Source organism: Salvelinus fontinalis, chromosome 4, assembly GCF_029448725.1.
Source record: "Salvelinus fontinalis isolate EN_2023a chromosome 4, ASM2944872v1, whole genome shotgun sequence".
In the NCBI taxonomy this organism is placed as follows: domain Eukaryota; kingdom Metazoa; phylum Chordata; class Actinopteri; order Salmoniformes; family Salmonidae; genus Salvelinus; species Salvelinus fontinalis.
The window spans coordinates 16,325,672-16,346,805 of record NC_074668.1 but is presented as its reverse complement, the minus strand read 5'-3'; the positions used below and the strand labels follow the sequence as shown (position 1 = coordinate 16,346,805).

The 21,134-nt window shown below is 42.7% G+C and overlaps 2 protein-coding genes across 2 annotated transcripts in view; both read left to right on the top strand.

The window, feature by feature from the left end:
• The first annotated feature begins 13 nt into the window (after positions 1-13).
• On the top strand, positions 14-14,814 carry LOC129853171 (endosome-associated-trafficking regulator 1-like). The gene is made up of 9 exons (XM_055918919.1): positions 14-349; positions 846-952; positions 1,185-1,351; positions 5,907-6,168; positions 8,306-8,379; positions 8,604-8,715; positions 11,958-12,020; positions 14,116-14,255; positions 14,444-14,814. The coding sequence occupies exons 1-9, from the start codon at positions 304-306 to the stop codon at positions 14,532-14,534; spliced, it is 1,062 nt and encodes a 353-aa protein (XP_055774894.1). The 5' UTR covers positions 14-303; the 3' UTR covers positions 14,535-14,814.
• Positions 14,815-14,907: 93 nt separating this feature from the next.
• LOC129853169 (snRNA-activating protein complex subunit 4-like) overlaps positions 14,908-21,134 on the top strand; it is a 28,211-nt gene continuing 21,984 nt past the window's right edge. The window contains exon 1 of the mRNA XM_055918917.1: positions 14,908-15,859. The gene's annotated coding sequence lies outside the window, so the exon portion shown is untranslated. The remainder of the gene's footprint in view (positions 15,860-21,134) is intronic.

Here is a 21,134-nt window from a genome sequence, read left to right as displayed (position 1 = left end):
TTTTACGTCACCTGAATTTTAGCAAGTGAGAAGTTTAGGATTTTCCACGTGATTTTCAGCAGCTAGCTAACGTTTGCTGCATGGATATACACATCTGATGTGGACAATGTAATTTTGATCAATTGCCATTCTTAGGACAAGTAATTTTGTCTACATCGAGTTATTAGCAAGTAGCTACATTATTTCGGGAGTTAATAATCAAATGGACCGTGTCACACTTCTGTTTTTCGCAACCTAGCTAACGCTAGCTTTCTGTTCTAGCTAGCTACCATTCCATCGCCGATTGACTGGTTAACCATCAACATGGCAAAGCATAAAACATCTGCAGAAACTCTTATAATTGAAGATGGTAAGTTGTTAATTCCATAGCAAATCCAGTATAGATACTAAGCTAGCTATAGTAGCTAGTTGATCAGTGTCCAGATGACATAGGCTACTTAATATTCACAACATTGTATGAGACAACACACATCCCATCTATCTAAGGCAGGGGCACATCTATTCAATGCCATCGAAGGGTGATCAGCGTGTGTTATTAGTGTTCGGTTTAAAACCTCTGCTGTGTTTGGCCTGGGTGGTTGTTTGAAATCATGCTGCTGGCATGGTGTTGGATGGCCAGTAGGGGGCACGCTTCCCCCTGGTCAAAGTACTCTGGCACGGTGCTGTCATTTAGTGAGACATTCTGGACTCACAGGTCATTACAAATCACATGGCACTTGGAGTAGGGGCATTGGCCCCCACACATCCACAACATTGTCCAACTCTTGTATTTCTCCAATAATGACAACTAGACAGTTTGAAAATTACTATCATCCAAATATGTACTGATATGTCTTATTTTATAGATGAAGTCAGAGAAGATGGTGATGATATGAATCCCTTTTCCTTCAAAGAGTTCATCCGCAGTAAAAACCAAGGGGATCCAGATGAGAAGAAGTACCCAACGCGAAAGGTGCTGATCATTTTAAATGAACCACTGTTACATTCAATCCCAGAGATGAACTGTTACAAAGCATATGCATGTAATTTGGTGTTAGGTCATTGGAGGTGTTCATTCATTGGAAAAATGTCACAGCATAATATTCAAAGTCTGAAAAGATGGTCAGACTGTTCAGAATATTACTTTGATGTAATTTTTATGTGAAGGTGACCTATATTCTTACTGCTGCATTTTTGTGTTATAGGAGGCATATGGGCGCCCATTCCTGGCAGAGGGGGAATATACTATCCCGGGCCCTAAGAGCTTCGATCAAGACTTCCAGGGTCACTTTTACATAGACCCCGCACCGTTTCCTCAGTCTCTGGACAATGAGACAAAGGAGTGGGCTGGGAGTTACCAGCCATCAGCCATTTTTTTTTTTTTTTTTTTTTTTTCACCTTTATTTAACCAGGTAGGCTAGTTGAGAACAAGTTCTCATTTGCAACTGCGACCTGGCCAAGATAAAGCATAGCAGTGTGAACAGACAACAACACAGAGTTACACATGGAGTAAACAATAAACAAGTCAATAACATGGTAGGAAAAAGAGAATCTATATACAATGTGTGCAAAAGGCATGAGGTAGGCAATAAATCGAATAATTACAATTTAGCAGATTAACACTGGAGTGATAAATCATCAGATGATCATGTGCAAGAAGAGATACTGGTGTGCAAAAGAGCAGAAAAGTAAATAAATAAAAGCAGTATGGGGGTGAGGTAGGTAAATTGGGTGGGTAGTTTACAGATGGACTATGTACAGCTGCAGCGATCGGTTAGCTGCTCGGATAGCAGATTTTTAAAGTTGTTGAGGGAGATAAAAGTCTCCAACTTCAGATATTTTTGCAATTCGTTCCAGTCGCAGGCAGCAGAGAACTGGAAGGAAAGGCGTCCAAATGAGGTTTTGGCTTTAGGGATGATCAGTGAGATACACCTGCTGGAGCGCGTGCTACGGGTGGGTGTAGCCATCGTGACCAGTGAACTGAGATAAGGCGGCACTTTACCTACCATAGCCTTGTAGATGACCTGGAGCCAGTGGGTCTGACGACGAACATGTAGCGAGGGCCAGCCGACTAGGGCATACAGGTCGCAGTGGTGGGTCGTATAAGGTGCTTTAGTAACAAAACGGATGGCACTGTGATAAACTGCATCCAGTTTGCTGAGTAGAGTATTGGAAGCTATTTTGTAGATGACATTGCCGAAGTCGAGGATCGGTAGGATAGTCAGTTTTACTAGGGTAAGTTTGGCGGCGTGAGTGAAGGAGGCTTTGTTCCGGAATAGAAAGCCGACTCTAGATTTGATTTTGGATTGGAGATGTTTGATATGAGTCTGGAAGGAGAGTTTGCAGTCTAGCCAGACACCTAGGTACTTATAGATGTCCACATATTCTAGGTCGGAACCGTCCAGGGTGGTGATGCTAGTCGGGCGTGCGGGTGCAGGCAGCGAACGGTTGAAAAGCATGCATTTGGTTTTACTAGCATTTAAGAGCAGTTGGAGGCCACGGAAGGAGTGTTGTATGGCATTGAAGCTCGTTTGGAGGTGAGATAGCACAGTGTCCAGGGAAGGGCCAGAAGTATACAGAATGGTGTCGTCTGCGTAGAGGTGGATCAGGGAATCGCCCGCAGCAAGAGCAACATCATTGATGTATACAGAGAAAAGAGTCGGCCCGAGAATTGAACCCTGTGGTACCCCCATAGAGACTGCCAGAGGACCGGACAACATGCCCTCCGATTTGACACACTGAACTCTGTCTGCAAAGTAGTTGGTGAACCAGGCAAGGCAGTCATTAGAAAAACCGAGGCTATTGAGTCTGCCGATAAGAATATGGTGATTGACAGAGTCGAAAGCCTTGGCCAGGTCGATGAAGACGGCTGCACAGTAATGTCTTTTATCGATGGCGGTTATGATATCGTTTAGTACCTTGAGCGTGGCTGAGGTGCACCCGTGACCGGCTCGGAAACCGGATTGCACAGCGGAGAAGGTACGGTGGGATTCGAGATGGTCAGTGATCTGTTTGTTGACTTGGCTTTCGAAGACCTTAGCTAGGCAGGGCAGGATGGATATAGGTCTGTAACAGTTTGGGTCCAGGGTGTCTCCCCCTTTGAAGAGGGGGATGACAGCGGCAGCTTTCCAATCCTTGGGGATCTCAGATGATACGAAGGAGAGGTTGAACAGGCTGGTAATAGGGGGTGCGACAATGGCGGCGGACAGTTTCAGAAATAGGGGGTCCAGATTGTCAAGCCCAGCTGATTTGTATGGGTCCAGGTTTTCCAGCTCTTTCAGAACATCTGCTATCTGGATATGGGTAAAGGAGAAGCTGGGGAGGCTTGGGCGAGTAGCAGCGGGGGGGGCGGGGCTGTTGGCCAAGGTTGGAGTCGCCAGGTGGAAGGCATGGCCAGCCATTGAGAAATGTTTGTTGAAGTTTTCGATTATCACAGACTTATCAGTGGTGACCGTGTTATCTAGCCTCAGTGCAGTGGGCAGCTGGGAGGAGGTGCTCTTGTTTTCCATGGACTTTACAGTATCCCAGAACTTTTTGGAGTTAGAGCTACAGGATGCAAATTTCTGCTTGAAAAAGCTGGCCTTTGCTTTCCTGACTGACTGCGTGTATTGGTTCCTGACTTCCCTGAACAGTTGCATATCACGGGGGCTCTTCGATGCTATTGCAGTTCGCCACAGGATGTTTTTGTGCTGGTCGTGGGCAGTCAGGTCTGGAGTGAACCAAGGGCTATATCTGTTCTTGGTTCTGCATTTTTTGAACGGAGCATGCTTGTCTAATATGGTGAGGAAGTAACTTTTAAAGAATGACCAGGCATCCTCAACTGACGGGATGAGGTCAATATCCTTCCAGGGTACCCGGGCCAGGTCGATTAGAAAGGCCTGCTCGCAGAAGTGTTTCAGAGAGCGTTTGACAGTGATGAGGGGTGGTCGTTTGACCGTAGACCCGTGGCGGATACAGGCAATGAGGCAGTGATCGCTGAGATCTTGATTGAAGACAGCAGATGTGTATTTGGAGGGCAAGTTGGTCAGGATAATGTCTATTAGGGTGCCCATGTTTACGGATTTAGGGTTGTACCTGGTGGGTTCCTTGATGATTTGTGTGAGATTGAGGGCATCAAGCTTAGATTGTAGGACTGCCGGGGTGTTAAGCATATCCCAGTTTAGGTCACCTAACAGAACAAACTCTGAAGCTAGATGGGGAGCGATCAATTCACAGATGGTGTCCAGGGCACAGCTGGGAGCTGAGGGGGGTCGGTAGCAGGCGGCAACAGTGAGAGACTTATTTCTGGAGAGATTAATTTTTAAAATTAGAAGTTCTAACTGTTTGGGCATAGACTTGGAAAGTATGACAGAACTTTGCAGGCTATCTCTGCAGTAGATTGCAACTCCTCCCCCTTTGGCAGTTCTATCTTGACGGAAAGTGTTATAGTTGGGTATGGAAATCTCAGAATTTTTGGTGGCCTTCCTAAGCCAGTATTCAGACACGGCAAGGACATCAGGGTTGGCAGAGTGTGCTAAAGCGGTGAGTAAGGCAAACTTAGGGAGGAGGCTTCTGATGTTGACATGCATGAGGCCTAGGCTTTTTCGATCACAGAAGTCAACAAATGAGGGTGACTGGGGACATGCAGGGCCTGGGTTTACCTCCACATCACCCGAGGAACAGAGGAGTAGTAGGATGAGGGTGCGGCTAAAGGCTATCAAAACTGGTCGCCTAGAGCGTTGGGGACAAGGAATAAAAGGAGCAGATTTATGGGCGTGGTAGAATAGATTCTGGGCATAATGTGCAGACCAGGGTATGGTGGGGCACGGGTACAGCGGAGGCAAGCCCAGGCACTGGGTGATGATAAGAGAGGTTGTATCTCTGGACATGCTGGTCTCAATGGGTGAGGTCACCGCATGTGTGGGGGGTGGGACAAAGGAGGTATCAGAGGTACGGAGAGTGGAACTACGGGGTCCATTGCAAACCAAAACAATGATAACTAGCCTGAACAACAGTATGCAAGGCATATTGATATTTGAGAGAGACATACAATAAGGCATAAAGTGATTGCAGGTCATGATTGGGAGAGCTAGCTAAAACAGCAGGTGAGATAACAGCAGCTAGTCAGCTAACACAGCAACAGAAGGTAAAAATGGCGACGACTGGGCAGAGAGGGTCGGATTAACTACACACAGATCCTGAGTTAAGGCACAGAGCCGACAGATAAAACACAAATAAACAGAATGGAGTACCGTGAATTAATGGACAGTCAAGCAGGCATCAGCTATGTAGCCAAGTGATCATAGTGTCCAGGGGGCAGCCGTAGATGGAGTAGTGAGGCCTCCACTAAGCTAGCCCGCGGCGTTTAAAGTTAGTAGCCCGGGGGGGTGGTCTGCTCAGACGGAGGGGGTCTGCTCAGACGGAGGCCGGTTGAGGGCACAGCGGATGGGGTATTTGTCTGCAGACCAGACGTGGTCGTGTCGACAGAGAATCCAAGCCAAATGGCGGTGGCGAAAGAGAGGTTGTGAGTTGTAGAATTGTGTTTGCTAACTGGTGCTAGCTTCGTGATTCAGACAGCTAGTCATGGGTAGCAAGCTAGCAGAAGATGGAGGTCTGTTTTTAGCCACGCCGTGCAATTCCGTCTGTAGATTAGTGGGGTTCCGTGTGGTAGAGGGGACCAATCCAATTGTCAAAATAGTTATAGTGGCCTAAGAAGATTGTTCGATAGACCTGTTCAGATAGCAGCCGATATGCTCAAGACAGCTAACGATTAGCGGGCCGCAGTTAGTATATGGACGTTCAGGTTACGTCGCGATGGAGGGGCCGGTTGAAATATTCCCTCGGGCAGATAACGTCGGTATCCCAGTCGTGAAGGCCCGGTGGGGCTCCGCATCGGCAGTAAAACGGGTCCGGATAGGTGATTGTAGCCCAGGAGTGGCTACAATCACTGAGAAGGTGCATGAATTTAGACTGTGTGGCACTGCAGCAGCAGACAGCAGCACATACTCGGGTCAGTCTTCCCTGTGCACAGAGGAAGAAGAGGATACTTCCTTATCTGTATGGCAGGTGGATGAAGAATTCTCACCAAAGGCCCCCCAGTACAGGAGGGCACCAGTGAACTATGAGGGAGATGACGAGACATCCATGGCAGAGCTCTCCTACAAGACCAAGAAGAGTAGTACAGAGAATGGCCATAGGGATCAACAAAAGGTTATTTTCGTATCTCTCTCTTTGCTTACAGATGCACTTCCCTTCAAACTGGAAGACATAGGGGTATCAATTAGTTAGTCAGCTAAGTTGCCAAAATATTCTAAAATAACTTTACATTTTTTTTAAACAAGCTTGAAATGGGCATGGTCTAATTGACTCAACAAACAAAATCACAAATCCAAGTTTAGCTTTTTAATTAAGCAGAAAATCAGTTATTTTATCAAATCAACATTTATTTGTCACATGTGCCAAATACAACAGGTGTAGACCTTACAGTGAAATGCTTACTTACAAGCCCTTAACCAATAATTAAAGAGCAGCAGTAAAATAACAACAGCGTAGCTATATACAGGGGGTAGCGGTACAGAGTCAATGTGCAGGGGCACCGGTTAGTTGAGGTAATTGAGGTAATATGTACAGTCGTGGCCAAAAGTTTTGAATGACACAATTATTAATTTCCACGAAGTTTGCTGCTTCAGTGTCTTTAGATATTTTTGTCAGATGTTACTATGGAATACTGAAGTATAATTACAAGCATTTCATAAGTGTCAAAGGCTTTTATTGACAATTACATGAAGTTGATGCAAAGAGTCAATATTTGCAGTGTTGACCCTTCTTTTTCAAGACCTCTGCAATCCTCCCTGGCATGCTGTCAATTAACTTCTGGGCCACATCCTGACTGACGGCAGCCCATTCTTGCATAATCAATGCTTGGAATTTGTCAGAATTTGTGGGGTTTTGTTTGTCCACCTGCCTCTTGAGGATTGACCACAAGTTCTCAATGGGATTAAGGTCTGGGGAGTTTCCTGGCCATGGACCCAAAATATTGATGTTTTGTTCCCTGAGCCACTTAGTTATCACTTTTTCCTTATGGCAAGGTGCTCCATCATGCTGGAAAAGGCATTGTTCGTCACCAAACTGTTCCTGGATGTTTGGGAGAAGTTGTTCTCGGAGGAGGTGCTGGTACCATTCTTTATTCATGGCTGTGTTCTTAGGCAAAATTGTGAGTGAGCCCACTCTCTTGGCTGAGAAGCAACCCCACACATGAATGGTCTCAGGATGCTTTACTGTTGGCATGACACAGGACTGATGGTAACGCTCACCTTGTCTTCTCCGGACAAGCTTTTTTCCGGATGCCCCAAACAATCGTAAAGGGGATTCATCAGAGAAAATGACTTTACCCCAGTCCTCAGCAGTCCAATCCCTGTACCTTTTACAGAATGTCAGTCTGTCCCTGATGTTTTTCCTGGAGAGAAGTGGCTTCTTTGCTGTCCTTCTTGACACCAGGCCATCCTCCAAAAGTCTTCGCCTCACTGTGCGTGCAGATGCACTCACACCTGCCTGCTGCCATTCCTGAGCAAGCTCTGTACTGGTGGTGGCCCGATCCCGCAGCTGAATCAACTTTGGGAGACGGTCCTGGCGCTTGCTGGACTATCTTGGGCGTCCTGAAGCCTTCTTCAAAACAATTGAACCGCTCTCCTTGAAGTTCTTGATGATCTGATAAATGGTTGATTTAGGTGCAATCTTACCCATCAGCAATATCCTTGCCTGTGAAGCCCTTTTTGTGCAAAGCAATGATGACGGGACGTGTTTCCTTGCAGGTAACCATGGTTGACAGAGGAAGAACAATGATTCCAAGCACCACCCTCCTTTTGAAGCTTCCAGTCTGTTATTCAAACTCAATCAGCATGACAGAGAAATCTCCAGCCTTGTCCACGTCAACACTCACACCTGTGTTAACGAGAGAATCACTGACATGATGTCAGCTGGTCCTTTTGTGGCAGGGCTGTAATGCAGTGAAAATGTTTTTTGGGGGATTCAGTTCATTTGCATGGCAAAGAGGGACTTTGCAATTAATTGCAATTCATCTGATCACTCTGCATAACATTCTGGAGTATATGCAAATTGGCATCATACAAACTGAGGCAGCATACTGAAAATGTATATTTGTGTCATTCTCAACTTTTGGCCACGACTGTACATGTAGGTAGAGTTATAAAAGTGGATCTGAGGCTGCTTATTAATGGTTCTTTTAGCAAAGTTAGCTAGCTAACTCACGGATCCTACTTTGTAGTGTACCCCCCCATGTGATTGGCCACAAGTCCTTTATTTTGTATTTTCTGTTTCTCTTTTAAAGCTGAGGGAGGAAAATACGCAGCTCAGGAATAACATTAAATATCTTGTGAAAAAGTCTGAGAAGGATGATCAAAGGTAGGTGGACAGAAGTGATATGGTCTGCTGAGAACAGACCTTCCTGGAGTGTGAGAGGGATTTAGGGGATGGTGTTAAAGCCCGTATATTATGTTATGGCATGGGAGTAATGCTTTGAATATCACTCTTTACATGTATATTTAAGATGTCAATTGTACACATGTTCATGCTATTTAATGAATGTTTAACCTATGCTCATCATCATGTCTCTGACTGACCCATAGAATTCGACACCTCACAGATGAGTTGCAGAAGAGAAGAGTGCAGGAGGAGAGGGAGGCTCAGGCTTTAGAGACCATGGTCCACTCCGTAGAGCAGAACTTGCAGTTAATGACCGTATGCACCTGTCCCTCTTTCTTCTACTTCATCAGTTTATCAAGGATTTAAGAATATGTTTTGTTCACTGATCATCTAGAAGATGTGAAATACTGTGCATTCGGAAAGTATTCAGACCCCTTGACTTTTGCCACATTTTGTTATGTTACAGCCTTATTCTAAAATTGATTAAATGTTTTTTTCCTCCTCAATCTACAGACAATACCCTATACTGACAAAGCATTTTTTTGCAAATGTATTAAAAATAAAAACTTTGCACATTTACATAAGTATTCAGACCCTTTACTCAGTACTTTGTTGAAGCACCGTTGGCAGTGATTACAGCCTCGAGTCTTCTTGGGTATGACGCTACAAGCTTGGCACACCTGTATTTGGGGAGTTTCTCCCATTCTTCTCTGCAGATCCTCTCAAGCTCTGTCAGATTGGATGGGGAGTGTCGCTGCATTGCTATTATCAGATCTCTCCAGAGATGTTCGATCGGGTTCAAATCCGGGCTCTGGCTGGGCCACTCAAGGATATTCAGAGACTTGTCCTGAAGCCACTCTTGCGTTGTCTTAGTCATGTGTTTAGGGTTGTTGTCCTGTGGCAAGGTTAACCTTCACCCCAGTCTGAGGTCCTGAGCGCTCAAGCAGGTTTTCATCAAAGATCTCTTTGTACTTTGTTCAGTTCATCTTTCACTTGATCCTGACTAGTCTCCCAGTCCCTGCTGCTGAAAAACTTCCCCACAGCATGATACTGCCACCACCATGCTTCACCGTAGGGATGGTGCCAGATTTCCTCCAGGCGTAATGCTTGACATTCAGGCCAAAGAGTTCAATCTTGGTTTCATCAGACCAGAGAATCTTGTTTCTCATGGTCTGAGAGTCTTTAGGTGCCTTTTGGCAAACTCCAAGCGGGCTGTCATGTGCCTTTTACTGAGGAGTGGCTTCCGTCTGATTGGCAGAGATGGTTGTCCTGGAAGGTTCTCCCATCTCCACAGAGGAACTCTGGAGCTCTGTCAGTGTGACCATTGGGTACTTGGTCACCTCCCTGACCAAGGCTCTTCTCCCCCGATTGCTCAGTTTGGCAAGGTGGCCAGCTCTAGGAATGATCTTGGTGGTTCCAAACTTCTTCCATTTAAGAACGATGGCCACTGTGTTCTTGGGGACCTTCAATGCTGCAGACATGTTTTGGTACTCTTCCTCAGATCTGTGCCTAGACACAATCCTGTCTCGGAGCTCTACGGTCAATTCCTTCAATCTCATGGTTTGGTTTTTGCTCTGACATGCACTGTCAACTGTGGGACCTTGTATAGACAGGTGTGTGCCTTTCCAAATCATGTCCAATCAATTAAATTTGATAGCAAAGGTTCTGAATACTTATGTACAGTTGAAGTCGGAAGTTTACATACACCTTTACATACACCTAACATACACGTTGAAACTCAGTTTTTCACAATTCCTGACATTTAATCCCAGTAAAAATTCCCTCTCTTAGGTCAGTTAGGATCACCACTTATTTCAAGAATGTGAAATGTCAGAAGTAGTAGTAGAGAGAATTATTTATTTCAGCTTTTTTCTTTCATCACATTCACAGTGGGTCAGAAGTTTACATACACTCAATTTGTATTTGGTAGCATTGCCTTTAAATTGTTTAACTTGGGTCAAACGTTTCAGGTAGCCTTCCACAAGCTTCCCACGATAAGTTGGGTGAATTTTGGCCCATTCCTCCTGACAGAGCTGGTGTAACTGAGTCAGGTTTGTAGGCCTCCTTGCTCGCACACGCTTTTTCAGTTCTGCCCAGAAATTTTGCCACTCCAATACCTTGACTTTGTTGTCCTTGAGCCATGTTGCCACAACTTTGGAAGTATGCTTGGGGTCATTTTCTATTTGGAAGACTCATTTGCGACCAAGCTTTAACTTCCTGACGGATGTCTTGAGATGTTGCTTCAATATATCCACATAATTTTCCTGCCTCATGATGTCATCTATTTTGTGAAGTGCACCAGTCCCTCCTGCAGCAAAGCACCCCCACATGATGCTGCCACCCCCGTGCTTCACGGTTGGGATGGTGTTCTTCGGCTTGCAAGCCTCCCCCTTTTTCCTCCAAACATAACGATGGTCATTATGGCCAAACAGTTATATTTTTGTTTCATCAGACCAGAGGACATTTCTCCAAAAAGTACGATTTTTGTCCCCATGTGTAGTTGCAATCCATAGTCTGGCTTTTTTATGGCGGTTTTGGAGCAGTGGCTTCTTCCTTGCTGAGCGGCCTTTCAGGTTATGTTGATATAGGACTCGTTTTACTGTGGATGTAGATACTTTTGTACCTGTTTCCTCCATCTTCACAAGGTCATTTGCTGTTGTTCTGGGATTGATTTGCACTTTTCGCACCAAAGTACGTTCATCTTTAGGAGACAGAACGTGTTTCCTTCCTGAGCGGTTTGATGGCTGCGTGGTCCCATGGTGTTTATACTTGCGTACTATTGTTTGTACAGATGAACGTGGTACCTTCAGGCGTTTGGAAATTGCCCCCAAGAATGAACCAGACTTGTGGAGGTCTACAATATTTTTTCTGAAGTCTTGGCTGATTTCTTTTGATTTTCCCATGGTGTCAAGCAAAGAGGCACTCAGTTTGAAGGTAGGCCTTGAAATACGTCCACAGGTACACATCCAATTGACTCATGATGTCAATTAGCATTTCAGAAGCTTCTAAAGCCATGCCATCATTTTATGGAATTTCCCAAGCTGTTTAATGGCGCAGTCAACTTAGTGAATGTAAACTTCTGACCCACTGGAGTTGTGATACAGTGAAATAATCTGTCTGTAAACAATTGTTGGAAAAATTACTTGTGTCATGCACAAAGTAGATGTCCTAAACGATTTGCAAAAACTATAGTTTGTTAACAAGAAATCTGTGGAGTGGTTGAAAAACAAGTTTTAATGACTCCAACCTAAATGTATGTAAACTTCTGACAACTGTAAATAAGGTTTGTTTTTGATTAAATACATTTGCTAAAAATTCTAAACCTTTTTCACTTTGTCATTATGGGGTATTGTGTGTGTAGATCGATGAAATACATTAATTTAATCAATTTTAGAATAAGGCTATAACAAAATTTGGAAAATGTCAAGTGGTCTGAATACTTTCTCAATGCAATGTATAGCTCACTAGGATTACAAGGAAATGTCATGATTAGTTACTAAACAGAAGTGTGTTGATATGAAGTCTTATTCATTACTTGGACCTTTTCTTCTTGACAGAAACGAGCATTGAAGGGTGAAAACATTGTGTCAAAACTCAAACAGGAGCTTCATCAATTACAGGTTTGACTCTTACTGGTGTTACCTATGATGAAAATTACAGGCCTCTCTCATCTTTTTAAGTAGGAGAACTTGCACAATTGGTGGCTGACTAAATACTTTTTTGCCCAACTGTATATATATACTACCGTTCAAAAGTTTGGGGTCACTTAGAAATGTCCTTTCTAAGTGCAGCTCAATAGGGTTGAGATCAGGTGACTGCTGGCCACTCCATTATAGACAGAACACCAGCTGACTGCTTCTTCCCTAAATATTTCTTGCAAAGTTTGGAGCTGTGCTTTGGGTCATTGACCTGTTGTAGTTGGAAATTGGCTCCAATTAAGCGCCGTCCACAGGGCATGGCATGGCGTTGCAAAATGGGGTGATTGCCTTCCTTCTTCAAGATCCCTTTTACCTTGTACAAATCTCCCACTTTACCACCACAAAAGCACCCCCAGACCATCACATTGCCTCCACCATGCTTGACAGAAGGCGTCAAGCACTCCTCCTGCATCTTCATTTTTTTCTGCGTCTCACAAATGTTCTTTGTGATCCGAACACCTCGAACTTCGTCTGTCCATAACACTTTTTTTCAGTCTTCCTCTGTCCAGTGTCTGTGTTCTTTTGCCCATATTAATCTTTTCTTTCTATTGGCCAGTCTGAGATATGGCATTTTCTTTGCAACTCTGCGTAGAAGGCCAGCATCTCGAAGTCGCCTCTTCACTGTTGACATTGAGACTTGTGTTTTGTGGGTACTATTTAATGAAGCTGCCAGTTGAGGACTTGTGAGGGGTCTGTTTCTCAAACTAGACACTCTAATATACTTGTCCTCTTGCTCAGGTGTGCACCGGTGCTCCCACTCCTCTTTCTATACTGGTTAGAGCAAGTTTGCGCTGTTCTGTGAAGGCAGTAGTATTGTATTGTATGGGATCTTCAGTTTCTTGGCAATTTCTCACATGGAATAGCCTTCATTTCTCAGAACAAGAATAGACTGATGAGTTTCATTAGAAAGTTCTTTGTTTCTGGACATTTTTATCCTGTAATCGAACTCACAAATGCTGATGCTCCAGATACTCAACTAGTCTAAAGAAGGACAGTTTTATTGCTTCTTTAATCAGAACAACAGTTTTCAGCTGTGCTTAGATAATTGCAATAGGTTTTTCTAATGATCAATTAGCCTTTTAAAATGATCAATTTGGATGAGCAAACACAACGTGCCATTGGAACACAGGAGTGATGGTTGCTGATAATGGGCCTGTGTAGGCCTGTGTATCCATTTAACCTATGTAGATATTACATAAAACAAATCTGCCGTTTCCAGCTACAATAGTCATTTACAACATTAACAATGCCTACACTGTATTTCTGATCAATTTGATGTTATTTTAATGTACAAGAAAGAACATACATACATACTGAGTGTACGCAACATTAGGAACACCTGCTCTTTCCTTGGCAAAGACTGACCAGGTGATAGCTATGATCCCTTATTGATGTCACTTGTTAAATCACCTAAATTGAAGGGGAGGGGAAAGGTTGAAGAAGGATTTTTAAGCTTGAGACAATTGAGACATGGATTGTGTATGTGTGTCATGCAGAGGTTGAATGGGCAACACAAAAGATTTAAGTGCCTTATGAACGGGGTATGGTTGTAGGTACCATGCGTACCGGTTTGAGTGTGTCAAGAACTGCAATGCTGCTGGGTTTTTCACACTAACAGTTTGCCTTGTGTTTCAAGAATGGTGCACTACCCAAAAGTCATTCAGCCAACTTGATACAACTGTGGGAAGCATTGAAGTCAATGTGAGCCAGCATCCTTGTAGAGTCACATTCCCCACAATTTAAGGCTGTTTTGAGGGCAAAAGGGGGTGCAACTCCATATTAGAGAAAATGTTTCTAATGCTTTGTCCACTCCAGTGTATGTATGTATGTATATTATTATTTTTTGCCCGAGACACGCTTTCAAATGGATAGTTGTTGGCTCAATGACTGGAAGTGTATCTATGGAAACAGCTAGCATGACATTGCGCTAATGCTAGCAGCACAACCCTTGCCACCACTGCTGGAAAAAATCTTAGAGGAAACACTGTTGCATGATGTGATACTCTTTATATTGCAGGGCCAAGTAGAGGGGTGCCGATATGAGAATGAGAGACTTCGAGCTAGAGAGACAGCTGCCTTAAATACAATGAAACACAACGCGCAAGTGGCCTCGGAGTACCTTAACAAAGCAGCACTCAATGCTGAGACTTCCATCAAGTAAGGTTTCTCTTCCATAGTGTCATCTACATACAGATGTGAATACACAGTTCCTCATATTGATTGTGTGGGTATTTGGTCAAATGCAACGTGCAAGATCAGTTCATAGTGTTTTCTAACCATAATTAAACATTGTGGTATTTGCTCCAAGTTCTATGACCAGGCTTTCGGTTTGATTCTGTCCACAGGCAATTACTTACAGGAGCAGAAACTCTTTGTCTAGTATCTCAACTGCTGCAGTCCATTGACAACATATCTGAGATTCACAATGAAGGCTGATGGAGTTTAAGGAGGCCATAGAATTCAGATCTAGAACCATCCATCAAGAAACTGGAAAACAATTATGGCGTGTCATTGTCACTCAACACTCACAGAGAATCTAAAGTTGTAGCACTGATTTGTGACAAAATAAGAAATATTGTTTTTTTACTTGTACTTCATAAAATGTTTAGTTTTGAACCACTTTAACAGGCCATTTGAAAACAATATGCTATCAGCTGTATTTAAAGCTGAGGCAAATATGACTCAGATTTCAATTAATAAATGTGACTCAAAGTTGTTTGTGTTTTATTTTGTGAGCATTGATTACACATTTTACACTGCATATGTTCCACAATCTTTGCTTGAACGTAGTCCTACTATTCATAGTAGGAATTATCAGGAGACTTTCTGTAGCTACTTGTCAGTTAATTGCTTGCTAAGTTTTCCAACTGCTGATACCACTACATTTTTTAACCAGAAATGGTATTGTATCCACTTTTGCTAAGACTCAGTCTGGTTAGTAATGAGTGTCTTTGATAGTTGTTAATTGTACTGGTATTACAGTATTAAATAATACATAAATACATTATTATACTAGGTCAAGTGGGCATTTGGCATTCATTTCATTGGTATTCATGAATGCCATGCATACTGTATGTAGCACTTTTTGGGGTTCTGATTGGATAATAGTTATGATGATCCCACCAGCCACCACCGTGTACAGAATCTCAACCCATAACCCCACTCGCTCTAGTCTAATGTGTATGTGTAGTTTAATGTGTATTGTGCTAAACGGGACTAATCTAGAAAATAGACTTTGGTTTTAGCATTGACTCCCTGTCTAAATATATATCTTTTTAAATGCTCTGGGTTTAGAAACGGTTAGTGCTATCCCTAACCTTAAAACCCCTTGCCTTAACCCTTTTACAGTTCATCCCAGGGGTGCCGGATAGCGAGTAACGTTGAAAAACTGGAGCTGCAGTGTAAAGCCTGTGGCTTTTACTGTGGCGCTTGTGTTGCATTGTGGGTATTTCATGCATTTGAAGATTACAACGCTACATTTGATTGTTTTAATCAAGGAATTGAGTTGGAACATTCGTAAATCTAAATTGTTTATGAATGCCACGATATTAAAAACAACCAACTTTGATTCCTTCAAAATTGCATGCTGGGAAACATGTTAATGTTCCAGCCGTGTTGTTTGCGGCGCGTAGATGTTAAACGAATAAGCATGCCAACCAATTTCATTGGGATTTAGCTAGCGAGACAGTTGTTTTAATATTTACCACATATTTTGTTACTCATAACAAGACATCTGTTATCCTGTCTGCATTTGACACTTGGTAAGTCGAGCTAAATTAGACCAGACTTTTTGACTGATGCTGAAATTGAGGGATGTTGCTTTTGCATTAGGGTCATTTCAGGTGTTGTTTGTTAGATACTGAATTAGCTGCAAATGTTACGTTGTCGTTGCTGCTCGCGCATGGGCTTGGATTCCAGCACGCCCCACCAGCTCGAGTTTCCACTAGTTTGCGAGCTACCTACCATAGCCACAAAGTCAAAATTGGCTATATTGTAAAAATTTACTTTGTCTTATTTTAAGGGTAGGCATAAGATTAGCAGTGTGGTTAAAATTAGGTTTTAAAACCACATTTTAAGAAAAATTGTAGAAATGGGTGGGGTTTATGACTGTGGTAACTATTGACAAATCAAACTTTATTTGTCACATGCGCCGAATACAAGTGTCGACCTTGGTGAAATGCTTACTTACCAGACCTTAACCAACAGTACAGTTCAAGAGTTAAGAAAATATAACAAACTAAAGTAACAATAACGAGGCTATATACAGGGGGTACCGAGTCAGTGTGTAATTTGTACACTTAGGTAGGGGTGAAGTGACTGCATAGATAATAAACAGCGAGTACCAACAGCGTACTTTTGATCCTAGACTTGGCGCTCCGGTACGGCTTGCAGAGAAAACAGTCTATGACTTGGGTGACTGGAGTCACTGACGATTTAATGGGCTTTTCTGACACCGCCTATTATACAGGTGCTGGATGGCAGGAAGCTTGGCCCCGGTGATGTACTGGGCTGTACGCACTACCCTCTTTAGCGCCAAATTATATTATAGGCTCTCACAATTAATTTGAGGATGTCATCGAATAAATAATATACTTGGCAAATAAATAAATAAAAAATGTAAAGAAATTATGCAATCAAACTGTTTTTATGTAATCCCACCTTTTTACTGAATATGTGCAAAAAAATAAAAATCTACATTCATATTTTGCTACTTTCTGTCAAGTCCACTCATACAATTTTCAAAACTGCCTCTGCAACGCAATGCTGCAAGGCAAATGCAGCGTTCCATTGGAAATGAATGTACTTCTGGTGTGTTCGAAGCGTTACAGGCTGACTACACCGCTCGCATCGCATGCGTTGCAAAATAAATGTATAAATCTATATTATTCAATTATTGCACCCACACTGCTCGCGCGCGCCAACGACCGTCTGCGTTGCCAAGGGCTGACACGTCGCAAAATAAATGTAGAAATCCATGTTATTCAATTATTGCACCGCCAACAAGCGTCTGCGTTGCCAAGGTCTAAAATATAACTCCAATTTCTGATGCAGATCGCGCTGAAAGTCCTGCCTCTCCCATCTTCTCATTGGTTTATAGAAGCAGGTACCCAGGTGCCATCTCCTCATTGGTTATACCCACGTGGGTGATTGAAAGATGAAATGTTTTGCCAGTTGTAGTGAAAGTGTAGATGCCAATCACCATATAATTAAAAAAATGAAAAAGCCTGGAAGGAGGAGAGATGACTAGAAATTATTCGGTTGGCCGTTTTTTGTGTGGATTAATTGTCGGAGTAGAAGACCTTGTGCATTTCAGGTAAAATAACAACTCAACTCCAGGACAAATTAGCTAGCAACAGCAAGCTAGCTAAATAGGACAAATTAGCTAGCAAGCTAACTAGCTAAATTGCCATACATGTTTAATGCTTTTCGACCTGTCCCCATATTAATGCCATTGGTTCAGAGTTTGTTTTCAAATTTTAACCTGCGTGTTGTGATTGCGTTTGGTGTGGAGGGACAAAATACATTTATGCACGAAAGCGCACGATGGCGCACGCGCGCAGCCGGTTTGGGTTCCGTCTGCCAATTTATTTTGTTACCAAACTCGATCATGACACGCTGGTTAAAATATCAAAGCAAACTCTGAACCAATTACATTAATCAAATCAAATGGTTAGCAGGTGTTAATGCAAGCGTAGCGAAATACTTGTGCTTCTAGTTCCGACCATTTAGTAATATCTAACAAGTAATATAACCTAACAATTTCACAACAACTACCTTATACACACAAGTGTAAAGGAATGAAGACGAATATGTACATAAAAATACACTGCTCAAAAAAATAAAGGGAACACTTAAACAACACAATGTAACTCCAAGTCAATCACACTTCTGTGAAATCAAACTGTCCACTTAGGAAGCAACACTGATTGACAATAAATTTCACATGCTGTTGTGCAAATGGAATAGACAAAAGGTGGAAATTATAGGCAATTAGCAAGACACCCCCCAAAACAGGAGTGATTCTGCAGGTGGTGACCACAGACCACTTCTCAGTTCCTATGCTTCCTGGCTGATGTTTTGGTCACTTTTGAATGCTGGCGGTGCTCTCACTCTAGTGGTAGCATGAGACGGAGTCTACAACCCACACAAGTGGCTCAGGTAGTGCAGTTCATCCAGGATGGCACATCAATGCGAACTGTGGCAAAAAGGTTTGCTGCAGAATCACTCCACCTTTTGTCCATGTCTATGTCTATTCCATTTGCACAACAGTGGACAGTTTGATTTCACAGAAGTGTGATTGACTTGGAGTTACATTGTGTTGTTTAAGTGTTCCCTTTATTTTTTTGAGCAGTGTATATAAATGAGTGATGGCCGAACGGCATAGGCAAGATGCAGTAGATGGTATAGAGTACAGTATATACATATGAGATGAGTAATGTAGGGTATGAAAACATATAAAGCGGCATTGTTTAAAGTGGCTAGTGATACATTACATGAAGATGGCAAGATGCAGTAGATGGTATAGAGTATAGTATATACATATAAGATGAGTAATATAGGGTATGAAAACATTATATGAAGTGGCATTGTTTAAAGTGGCTAGTGATACATTACATCAAGATGGCAAGATGCAGTAGATGGTATAGTGTACAGTATATACATATGAGATGAGTAATGTAGGGTAAGTAAACATTATATAATATAAAGTGGCTAGTGATAAATTGATTACATTAATTTTTCCATAACAAATCTGCCGTTTCCAGCTACAATAGTCATTAACAATGTCTACACTGTATTTCTGATCAATTTGATGTTATTTTAATGGATAAAAAATGTGCTTTTCTTTCAAAAACAAGGACTTTTCTAAGTGACCCCAAACCTTTGAACGGTAGTGTATGCTGATATGTGTAACGGATGTGAAATGGCTATCTAGTTAGCGGTGGTGCGCGCTAATAGCCTTTCAATTGGTGACGTCACTTGCTCTGAGATCTTGAAGTAGTGGTTCCCCTTGCTCTGCAAGGGCCGCGGCTTTTGTGGAGCGATGGGTTACGATGCTTCGTGGGGGAGTGTTGTTGATGTGTGCAGAGGGTCCCTGGTTCGCGTCCGGGTCGGGGCAAGGGGACGGACTAAAGGTATACTGTTACATTGGTGCCGTGACCCGGATCACTGGTTGCTGCGGAAAAGGAGGAGGTCGAAAGGGGGGTGAGTGTAACGGATGTGAAATGGCTAGCTAGTTAGCGGTGGTGCGCGCTAATAGCCTTTCAATCGGTGACTTCACTTGCTCTGAGGCCTTGAAGTAGTGGTTCCCCTTGCTCTGCTCTGCTTTTGTGGAGCGATGGGTAACGATGCTTCGTGGGTGAATGTTGTTGATGTGTGCAGAGGGTCGGGGCGAGGGGACGGACTAAAGTTATACTGTTACATATGCCACATCTTTCATATCAGCGAGAAAGAATCTTTCAAACATAAAAGATGCACTTACTGTTGCAGTTTTGCACAGATCTATAAACTGTGTGCCTCCAGTTGACGATCTATACTTTCTCCCCAGTTACGCTTACTCACTAGATGGCTAATAATCACAGGTGGCGGCTGTCTTCCCTCTGTCTTCCAGTAACAAGCACTGTTACATGAAGATATGGTCATATGGAAACACGAACCTTATAAATGTGTGTAGTAATTTAACCTTTTTTAGATTTGTATTATTTCTCGCTGATATGAAAGATACCTTCCTTGTGTTTCCAAAACAGTATCGCAGGTGATGCGTTTGAACCACGGGTTAAATTATTTTCCAATCTTTTCGTTCTGAACAGAACCATCATTTGTTTAATTCCGTTCCACTGTTCCCACCAGCAAAATAAAGTTCTGAACTGTTTCAAACCCAAAAAGAGTAACGGTTTATATCGTTCTTTTCTGTTCCTTTTTAAACCTCTGAAATTGTTTTTTTGGGGGTGGTTTAGCGCAACATTTAATTAACTTCACCAATCAGTGCAGATTAGAGTTGTGAGCGGAGTTGAGTGATTGGAAATCCAATGAGCGTTGAGTAACTGCTCTGGTGCTCCATGTCCTTTTCTACCACTCCTAAAAAAAACGCTCACAAAGCTCATTAAAATCACAATTTAACCAACACCCATCTATTTTTTGGACTACCTCAAATCAAATTTTATTTGTCACATGCACCGAATACAACAGGTGTAGACCTTACTGTGAAATGGTTACTTACAAGCCCTTAACTTCTTATGGCTGCAGGGGCAGTATTGAGGAGCTTGGATGAAAGGTGCACAGAGGTGCCCAGAGTAAACGGCCTGGTCCTCAGTCAAAGTTGCTAATATATGCATATTATTATTAGTATTGGATAGAAACCACTCTGAAGTTTCTAAAACTGTTTGAATTATGTCTGTGAGTATAATAGAACTCACATGGCAGGCAAAAACCTGAGAAGTTCCACTCCTGTTTGGATTTTTTCTGAGGCTGGTAGATTTTCAACCAAGCTCCCATTGAAATTACAGCGAGATGTGGATGAGTTTTCAATTCCTACGGCTTCCACTAGATGTCAACAGTCAATAGAACTTTGTCTGATGACTACAGTGAAGGGGGGCCGAAGGAGACAGGAATGAGTAACCACTGCCATGAGGTGACCACGCGCGTTCACGTGAGAGGCAGCTCCGTTCCATCGCTCAACTGAAGTCAATGTAATTCTCCGGTTGGAACGTTATTCAAGATGTATGTTAACAACATTCTAAAGATTGATTCAATACATCATTTGACATGTTTCTACTGACTGTTACGGAACTTTTGGACATTTCGTCACGTTTTAGTGAACGCGCTTTGTGACTTTGGAATTGTTTACCAAACGCGCTAACCAAAGTAGCTAATTGGACATAAATAACGGACATTATCGAACAAATCAAGTATTTATTGTGGACCTGGGATTCCTGGGAGTGCATTGTGATGAAGATCATCAAAGGTAAGGGAATATTTATCATGTACTTTCTGGTGTCTGTTGACTCCAACATGGCGGCTAATTTGACTCTTGTTCTG

What these genes read in the sequence shown, in the direction of transcription:
- LOC129853171 (XM_055918919.1), top strand. Translation starts at nt 304, where the DNA reads ATGGCAAAGCATAAAACATCTGCAGAAACTCTTATAATTGAAGATG. An exon ending in GCCATAGGGATCAACAAAAG is followed by an intron (nt 6,169 to 8,305) that starts GTTATTTTCGTA and finishes TCTCTTTTAAAG; the next exon opens with CTGAGGGAGGAAAATACGCA. An exon ending in TCTGAGAAGGATGATCAAAG is followed by an intron (nt 8,380 to 8,603) that starts GTAGGTGGACAG and finishes ACTGACCCATAG; the next exon opens with AATTCGACACCTCACAGATG.